The sequence below is a fragment of the Prorops nasuta genome, unplaced genomic scaffold, assembly GCF_024137725.1.
Source record: "Prorops nasuta isolate Cenicafe-Biocafe unplaced genomic scaffold, Cenicafe_Pnas_1.2 PNAS00053, whole genome shotgun sequence".
Taxonomy (NCBI): Eukaryota; Metazoa; Arthropoda; class Insecta; order Hymenoptera; family Bethylidae; genus Prorops; species Prorops nasuta.
The window spans coordinates 170,269-179,713 of NW_027116850.1; the positions used below are offsets into that span (position 1 = coordinate 170,269).

The 9,445-nt window shown below is 35.3% G+C and overlaps 4 protein-coding genes across 5 annotated transcripts; all 4 read left to right on the forward strand.

The window, feature by feature from the left end:
- The first annotated feature begins 5 nt into the window (after positions 1-5).
- LOC136784383 (uncharacterized) lies at positions 6-545 on the forward strand. Its single transcript, XM_066744996.1, has 2 exons — positions 6-185; positions 258-545. Exons 1-2 carry the CDS (start codon positions 171-173, stop codon positions 543-545), a joined length of 303 nt encoding a protein of 100 aa, XP_066601093.1. The 5' UTR covers positions 6-170.
- On the forward strand, positions 487-1,412 carry LOC136784382 (cytochrome b-c1 complex subunit 7-like). The gene is made up of 4 exons (XM_066744995.1): positions 487-664; positions 780-824; positions 929-1,101; positions 1,192-1,412. Exons 1-4 carry the CDS (start codon positions 601-603, stop codon positions 1,264-1,266), a joined length of 357 nt encoding a protein of 118 aa, XP_066601092.1. The 5' UTR covers positions 487-600; the 3' UTR covers positions 1,267-1,412.
- Positions 1,413-1,923: 511 nt separating this feature from the next.
- NaPi-III (Na[+]-dependent inorganic phosphate cotransporter type III) lies at positions 1,924-6,031 on the forward strand. Of its 2 annotated transcripts, XM_066745012.1 has the most exons (7): positions 1,924-2,146; positions 2,603-2,828; positions 2,938-3,707; positions 3,787-3,993; positions 4,069-4,279; positions 4,356-4,978; positions 5,043-6,031. In XM_066745012.1, the coding sequence occupies exons 3-7, from the start codon at positions 3,504-3,506 to the stop codon at positions 5,271-5,273; spliced, it is 1,476 nt and encodes a 491-aa protein (XP_066601109.1). In that variant the 5' UTR covers positions 1,924-2,146; positions 2,603-2,828; positions 2,938-3,503; the 3' UTR covers positions 5,274-6,031. The 2 variants fall into 2 exon arrangements, with proteins under 2 accessions (XP_066601109.1, XP_066601108.1); XM_066745011.1 differs by lacking the exon at positions 2,603-2,828.
- On the forward strand, positions 5,953-9,444 carry LOC136784329 (EF-hand domain-containing protein 1-like). Its single transcript, XM_066744898.1, has 8 exons — positions 5,953-5,997; positions 6,066-6,131; positions 6,203-6,339; positions 6,450-6,769; positions 6,849-7,297; positions 7,421-8,374; positions 8,572-8,694; positions 8,788-9,444. Exons 1-8 carry the CDS (start codon positions 5,953-5,955, stop codon positions 8,833-8,835), a joined length of 2,142 nt encoding a protein of 713 aa, XP_066600995.1. The 3' UTR covers positions 8,836-9,444.
- The last annotated feature ends 1 nt before the right edge of the window (position 9,445 follows it).

The window sequence follows — 9,445 nt, forward strand, 5'->3', positions numbered from 1 at the left end:
TAAACAGAGATAGACAGATGCCCAAAGTATTGGCAGTAAATTCATGAATGTAGCATAACAGCTTTGCTATTATTAATAAGTTATGTTAGGACTGAGAGTACTGAGACACGTTGATCCTTAGCTGAAAATAGCGCTAAGCTTATTTAAACTCGGTTTATAAATATGGCACTATGAAATTAACAATGGTATAGTTGTTTTAATTTGTTTGTTTTTTCTTTTTCTCTTTAGTATACAATTAAAAAGCTTCACTACTTCAGGAAGCTTCGAACATTGAAAAAGATAAGGATATCGTCATTGATTCGTCATCTACAAATTACAATCAGTATAGATCTATGTCGAGTACAAAATACAATATGTATGTATGTACACTTCCTTTGGCTTCATTTTGGAACGTTTCTTTTGTTACTGTTACTGTGCACTTTACTTTGCACACTATGTACTACATCACTAGAAAGAACGTATTGGAACACTTGGAACAACCTTTGAGAATTGGAACGAATATTGGAACAGTAGGAACCGTGGGAACGTCGATCTCGTCGATGTAGTGTTACAGCAAAAAGTAATTAAAGAATCATCTAGAAACAGTTAAAAATTAAAAAAATGCCGTTTTCAAATCCTATAGTTTACCAAGTAATGGATTGGATTGGAAAAAATACAAGAAAAGGTAATTTTTGCTCTATTTCATCATTGAATCTAGCTATTATTTTCATTCAAAAGTTTTGTCACAATGTTTTTTAAATTCTTACATAATTATTCATATTCTGTTATTATTATTCTAGTATGGTTAGAGAAAGCCTACTATGCATCAGGATTTCATAAATATGGTTTGTAAAAGTTTTGTGTATTACAAAGATTTAATTATACTTCAAGATTTAATACTTATTAATAATAATACAATAAATTGTTTATACAATGTGAATATTTCTAGGACTTTGGAGGGATGACTTTTTCCATGAAGATAGACATCCTCATGTAAAAGAAGCACTAAGACGTTTACCGCAAGATACAATTGATGAGCGTAACTTTAGATTGGTACGAGCAATGACAATAGATGCACAGAAAAAATATTTACCAGAAGAACAGTGGACGAAGCTTGAAAATGTATGCTATTTAGAAACTTCAAGAACGATTAATTCCTTTTGATGTGCACCACTTTAATAAATATAATAACACAAAACATATTTTCTTTAGGATGTATTGTATCTCACACCTTTAATCGAGGAGATTGAGAAAGAAGAGGCAGAAAAGGCAGCGTGGGATCCATAAATGAGCAACATAGGGAAAGTAGTGTCACTTGTATAAAAATTGTATTTTAATTTTTTCTCTGTTATCTGTAAAAACATATAAATATATGTATATGTTTATTTAATAAACATTGTAAAATAAAAATCAATAAATAGGCTACTGAATTATTTAAGAAATTTTGCCATTAAAAACAAAATATATCCTCAAATCCCTTCACATTTAACTTTTAAATATAATTAACAAAAACTTTATATTTAAAGTGAAAGTACTATGAAAATACAATGCTTCCTGACGAATCAATAACAAAATTAGATACATCGCGTTAGGACAATCGTTTAGAGTATTTTGTATAATTGACTGCATTTATTGTTAGCTAAAATCTTTTAATTGTTTCAATGTTGTTTACTAAATTTACAAGGAGCTCAGTATATACACGTGTGAATTTAGCCGGCTTCATGGGCATTCGATTAAAAATGTAGTTTATCGATTTTTGCTGCAAAATTATATTATTTTTTATTAAAAGTACAAAATTATAAAAACGTAAAATAAGGTTTGGCAAATAACCAAAGCAGTTAAAAATTTAGTTTGGCAGGAAGACAGATAAGATTTGTACCCCATTTCTATATGTACGTTTCGCGCGTAAGTTTTGGATCAATATCTTACCCCTATAGAAGGACATAAGCGGTATGTCCGATAGCTGGAGATTCACGAAAAACGGACTTAGGTGTAGTTTAGTAGCTTCGTACAAGTGTGCAGTTAACTTTCCTTTTGTAAACGACACTTTTACAGTTCAATTATCACCAAAGGTCGTCTCTATCTTTGAATTTGTACGCCTATAGTTGTGTGGAAGGAATAAAGTTAAACAATTACAAAAATCTGAAAGAGAATGTTTTGTTCTAAGGTAAGTCGAAACGTTTTCACTGTTCCATCGCAAGTATTCTTATAAATGCCTGATCGTACCTCGCAAATCAAACTTATTTAGCGTTTTTATCAATGTTATCTCATTTACAAGCATATAAATTTTTTAAAACTGTCATCTATACATTCTGCTAAAATCCATTCTTAAGTCGTCCTATGCGGCTACGCCAATTCTAAGAGTAACCGTAAAGAGTTCTATTATTTATTTCATTACATCCTCTTATTCAATACATGTAATAAAATATACGTGTATAATGTCATTGTTGTACGAAAACATATATGTGATCCGTTAAATTTTCGAAATTCTGTTGAAATAATCTTTCGGGTTTATATAACATATCTTGCGGGTATGGTGATTGCGTTTGCTAGAATCACTTGAAGAAAATTTATTAAGAGGTTTTACAAATCCGGCATAATTTTCCCTTTATTTGATGATAAGGTATAAATGAAATACCGGTCGAAACGTTTTGTAGTTTTTGAGGAAAGAGGAGCTTGCAGAAAAAGAGAAAAATTAGGATAACCGTACGGAAGGTTGTGGTATTGGTATTGGTATACTGTACATATATATATGATGTAAGATTTGATATTTAGTGGCAAGTGACTCATTCCGAGAAGTAAACTACCCTTATGAGCGTTTATGTAACGCCTCTCTCGCGTTGATCGAGGTAATTGCAACAAGAGATATGAAAAAAATATACTACATTGAAATGTTTAATTTCTATCTCACTTTAAACTCGAAAGAATGCAAGTTTACAATTTGTTCTGTCATTGCAGATGTGGAGATCACTGGAATTTGCGTGTTTCCATGCCAGGAAAACGCTGATAAAAAATAATTCTGAAATTAAACATCACAATCATGATCCATGTCAAAATACCACAGTTTTAAGAAGTGTTACTCAATAATCTTATTTGCGATTGGAATAGGGAAAGTGGCTTTTTTTAATAAGTAACAAAAGTCATGACATTAGTTAAATCAGGTGCTGCACCAAAACACTACCTCTACTTTGTGTACAAAACTATAAATATAAAATTGATGGTGAAAGGAAGAAGAAAAATGATATAGATATACATATATATTAAAATTTATTATTTTACCATATAAATATAGATAAATATATTCTGATGAACACGTATTTATGAAGATTTCACTATAAACTATAGAATATAATAGAAATATCTTTCTTCAAAGAAGTGTCACATGTTTAATTATTATCATACTGTGTAATACATGAAAACAGTATGAAAGAAAGTATACCACTTTTTTAATTTGCCACAATTGTACGGAGAAGAGAAGCATGAATCTTTGAAGTAGACATATTTTTAAAAGAAAAAACTTAAAAATGAGTATACCATACGATGAAAGTCTAATCTGGATAGTGGTGGTTGGATTTATTGTAGCATTCGTGCTTGCATTTGGAATTGGAGCTAACGATGTTGCCAATAGTTTTGGTACAAGTGTCGGAGCTGGAGTCCTCACTATCTTTAAGGCCTGTGTACTTGCAACCATTTTTGAAATTGCTGGTGCTGTACTCATTGGATATAAGGTAATTATTTTAACAGATGTCAGATATGAAAAACTATGAAATCCTGTATACATTGTTTTAATTATTTTCACTATCTTAGGTTTCTGATACAATGCGAAAAGGCATACTAGATGTCTCGCTTTATGAAGGTCATGAGAAAGAGTTAATGTTGGGTGCACTATGTAGTTTAGCTGGGTCTGGCATCTGGTTGTTACTGGCGACAGCACTTCGACTTCCTATATCTGGTACGCATTCCATTGTTGGTGCTACTGTTGGGTTTTCACTAGTCTGCAGAGGTACTGCAGGGGTATGTAAAGTTTTCTTTTCCTTAATTTGCTTACTTGGAAAGCTAAAATCTTGATGTTGCTAAATTTTTCAATAGGTAAGATGGATTACCCTTCTCAATATAGCAATTTCCTGGTTTGCAAGTCCAATTCTTAGTGGCATGGTATCGAGTATTATTTTCTGGAGCTTAAAAACTTTTATACTTCATTCGAATGCACCTTTAGAGAGAGGACTGTTCAGCCTCCCTATAGCATATGGTCTGACAGTGGCTATTAATGTCATGTCTATTGCTCATGATGGACCTAAGCGTAAGTAGAATAATTTTTACTAGTGTCGGAAGTACACGTTAATAACATTATTAAGTAAAATTTCATATATCTGCAGTTCTAATGCTGGACAGATTACCATGGTGGGGTAGCCTATTGATTTCATTAACAGTAGGCATTTCAACAGCTACCATAGTGTACGTATTTGTTGTACCATGGCAAAGAATGAAGGTCCTAGAAGGCTCTAATGAAGAGACAGCGATAGAGTATAATGCAAGTAATAATAGAAAAGATACAACAGTGTTATCAGTAATTTCTGAGGCACAGGCAAGTGGAAATGGTACTATGGCTGAAGAAACTCCCAAGCTACGTAATAACACCAGTGCAAGCCCATTGTTGATGGCAGCTGGTCCAGAAGCAGACCAGATGGAGGGTGATGACAAGGACGACGAACCAGTAGAAATATCAAGGCTCTTTTCCTTTTTGCAAGTGCTAACCGCGACCTTCGGTAGTTTTGCACATGGTGGTAATGATGTTAGTAATGCTATAGGGCCACTTATAGCATTGTGGGCGGTGTACGCTGAGGGTTCTGCCAAACAAGAGGCAGATACACCTTTATTAATATTATTATATGGGGGACTTGGTATATCTGCTGGCCTCTGGGTATGGGGAAGAAGAGTTATTCAAACTCTGGGTAAGGACTTGGCAAGAATCACTCCAACCACAGGCTTTACAATAGAGGTACGTTCGTGTTAATGCTTTTCATTAATTCATGTGAGTGAATGGGGAAAATTATTTGTAACAGGTAGGAGCAGCGGTTACAGTTCTATTAGCAAGTAAGGCTGGATTACCTGTATCGACAACCCATTGCAAAGTAGGATCAGTAGTTTGCGTAGGATGGGCTTCGCGAGGTGGCGAGGGAGTATCATGGAAATTATTTCGTAATATTGCTTTTGCCTGGTTAATAACCGTACCGGTAGCAGCTTGCTTGTCCGCAGGTTTCATGGCTATCTTCAGAGAATTAATTGCATTATGATTAAAAGATAAAGACGTCCGTATTTAGCAAATACCATCCAGCACTGCTGTTGTCAATAAATTATGCTGAAATAAATTACTAATCAATATTAGAATTTATATTACTTATATACATCCTTTTACGTACTAGGGCTTCAGCAGCGTGACCCGACGATGCTCTTAAGCATATTTGTATCAAGACAATTTTTAATGCCAAAAGATATAATCTTAATTCACATATCGTCGTGTGAACGAATAAATAATAGGTCTCGATTACTATATTAATTTTTTCCTATTTAATAATTTGTCATGTAATATAATAATGTAAATTGTCTTGCGATTATCTTATTAATGAAATTAATTTATTTATGTAAGAAAAGCAGTGAAACACTCAAATTTGTCTCTCGATATGTATGTTAATTATTCATATTATAATTATTTTTTTAATAAATTTACATAAGGTCACGTACTTACAGACCTAACAAACGTTTCATTATTGATTCTTTATATCCTTTGTAATTATAGAATAAATAAAATCTTAAATATAAACGCGACTCTCCTAAAACTTTATAAGTGAATTAAAAATTTTACTGGATTTGGAAATAAATAAAAATATTGTGCTCATAAGCTCATTTTCTATTGGATCAATAGTAGCATGTTGTTATAGGGACGACGACAAACAAAACACTTATAATTATAGCATGTCATGCCTTTCAAGTTTCAATAGTTTCAATGCATTCAGTTTGGTAAAGCTTTGCTTTACTTGACTGTTTCACCCTCTAATCTTTACTACTTTAATTTCACTGAATATTAGGGAAACATCAAGGGTAACATGGAAAGCTTGCCATTAATTCCTGGATACACTTTTCAAAATCCTCAAGTGAGTTTTTTTAAGCAGTCTTGATAAATAGTATACATAATTGATATTTCGTTGTAATTTTCCCATGGAAGATACAAGAGTATAAAGTTGGGCATAGGTGTGATTTCTCGAATGGTTATCGGGTGATGCGAGATTCTCAGATTGGCATCGGGGGTAGACCAATTGATGCAGCATCTGGTAAATATATAAAAGATATCGATCACGATAGGTAAGAAAATTAAAAGAGAGGAAAATTACTAATTTTTTATTATACAACTTAAATGATTGTCTGACAATTTTGAGAGACCTCATTCGCCATCTCGTTAAATAAATCTATAGATACGACCCTGCACTAACTTATGGCCCAAAAAAGTCGAGTTTGCATCAAAGCTTCGTTCCGCATTACGTACTTTACGCTGACAAGTGCCTCAGCTTCCAAGGATTCTTCCGTCAAGCAGTTCCAAATAGTCCGGATGCAAATTTTACGATTCGCCAAGTGAAAATAACTTACTTCCTGGAGGACGACACAATTAGCGTCAGAGCGTCCGGTGATTGTCCCGGATTCCCGCAGAAGAAATTAGTGACTCGCGGTAAAGTTGAAAAGAATCAAAACGGGGATCACTATAGTTGGAAAGATCTTAATATTGGAATAGACGTATGTACGTTTTCCCTATTAATCTCATTTACATATGCATATTCTCTCCCGTTTTTTTACTCCATATCGATGAAATATTTTAGGTATCTATGGCATTGTCTATCGTATCACTAATTGCGATTCGTTTACGAGGGAATACTTAACGAGCCAAGGGATAGACGTTAACGACGCGGAGGAGCAACCGCTCGATCCTCACAGTGTCAGTCGGAAGATGGCAAATAAGGTACCCGCAAAGACTACAACAGTGATCGATGATTCCAGACGAAGATTTCTGGAATTCGATAGGATGATTTTATCATTCGACGCTAGTTCCGGCGAGGATCTTTATCAAATTAGGTATTTTCTGACAGACGATACAATAGCCATTCGGGAAATCCGCAAACCAAACGACGGAAAAGACCCGGTATCCATGTTACTGAAAAAGACTAAAGTGCCGAAAGACTGGAAAAACCTTCCTTCGAATTATCCAGCCATTTACATGGAGCGTGGAGATTCCGAGGTAGTAGAGTATTACGCACCGAAGGATCTCTTGGTAATTTCTTCGTTCCATTGATTTCTATATAACAAATCTTAAGACCCCTTCTCGTATAACCCTCCCCCCCCCCCACACACACACACACACACACACACACGATTCTTACGAAATATTTTTCAGATAGGAGAGACAATCTCGGTGTTTGGTCGCAACTTTCTTCTCCACGACTGCGATACTTTCACGCGAAAATATTACTCGGAAATGTTGGGCATTGAGCAATCCAAGAAAGTACCTCTGCCGGAAAAGAGGCAGTTCCCGAGGTCTAAATACGTCCCACCACCTCACACAGGCTTTGGCTCCCCGGAGGATTCCTACGCCAGTTGCTTGTCATTCAAACCTAAAAGGCCCAAGAAGAACGTGATAAGACAACTGGTGAACGCTTCAAAGAAGATGCGATATTCCATGCAAATGGATGCCGTACATCCTGAAGACAAAGACCGAGATTTCATATTGGAATATCATTTGAGCGACGGTACGATAACCATCATCGAAGTTCCAAAACGCAACTCGGGTCGAATGGAAGGTTGCTTCTTAGCTTCCATGCTGGTTCCCAAACCTGGCAGTGTTCGGGAAGACCCAAATTACTACACTGCTCAGGATTTCTTTATAGGAGCCACTATCAACGTGTTCAATCATTATTTTAAGATAACCGGAGCCGATCTTTTCGTCTATCGTTACATAGAGGCGAATACTGACAAGTTTCCACAGGAGTTACACCAGAACATTCGCAATTACTTCTTGAAGGAAGGTTTGTTGAAGGATGACGTGAATGCAGAAGTGGAGAAGTTGAAGGAACAGGAAGAGAGCAAGCTCGATCTAGATCCAACGATTGGCGAGCCTTGTATCGGGGAACGTCAAGGAAGACGGGGATCTGCTTGCAAACATGTTAAAGATCGCCCCAAGTCCTCGGGATCTCCTCGAGAAACCTCCCCGCAGCTCCCAATGAAGGAGAGAACTGCCGATGCAACAAAGCCATGCTCGTCAGGAGAACTCGTGAAAAAGTCCGACAGTCTAGAAAAATTCGAACAAGTTATCAAGAGATATCCTAGAAGAGAGCTTAAATGGGCTGACCAAGTAATTACATTTTTATTCGAAAAGTTTTCACGATCAATTTCATTATTGCGACGAACACCACCTTTCATCGAACCTCTTACCTTCATCCTCGGTACAATCAATCTATTGCAAATCATAAAAAGCTGTCCAATAATGAGTTTGATCGATATCGTACATAGATGGCTTTTCGTCACATCATCTTTTCAATTACGTTCTAGACGAAACAGCGCTCGGCTGACCAGCCAACAGTCTCCTCCAGTCTCACACATTCTAAATTTCAGAATATTAAACGCGACTGCAAAGTACCCGACTACTTTTCGTATCGAGATCAAAGACCGGAAGTAAGTAAACCAAAAAAAAGAAGAAAAAAAAAAAGACTTTTGCTTTTGAAAAACACCAATAGAGCCATTGTCAATCGTTATTCTAATTTAAAGGTGAAACAACTTTTGTACGAGAATGCCATCCAGTCTCCAAAGCAATAGTTGGAACGCTATCAGCGCATCGATGTATCCATTAAGTGACATTTTTTACCAAAGACTTTTGCAATACCATATGCTTCATCTCAAAATCATCTGCAGAAAAAACTCGTAATCTCATTTCATTATTTACAGAAATATACAAATGTCAATTTATTTTAATAACTTAATTTACATTCTTTTGGCTTTTAAATGCGAATCATCTATGTACTTTATATAACTCTCAATTTTTTATATTAATAACACACATATATGTAATTCAATAGTTTCTATTCGTTATATATGTATATAATAGCACTTTACACGTTACAAGAACGTATATTTATATAAATATTTTTGTTATATACTATGGATTAGAGCACGCATGAAATCAGTGTGCATTGAAGAACCAGTGGAAAGCGATTGTTTCGAGACTGGTCGCTATTTGTTTTGCCACTGTTACACTGGAAATTCATGCTGTTTCTCCCCCCAACAACATATGTATAAGAAATTAGCAGACAACTGCTTAAACTAACTTACCCTCATAAAACTGAGTAATTAAACATATAGGTATTCCAGAGTGGCAGTGCCAATCAATGCCGAGAAGAGATACCATCGATGATTGCCTTGTAGAAAC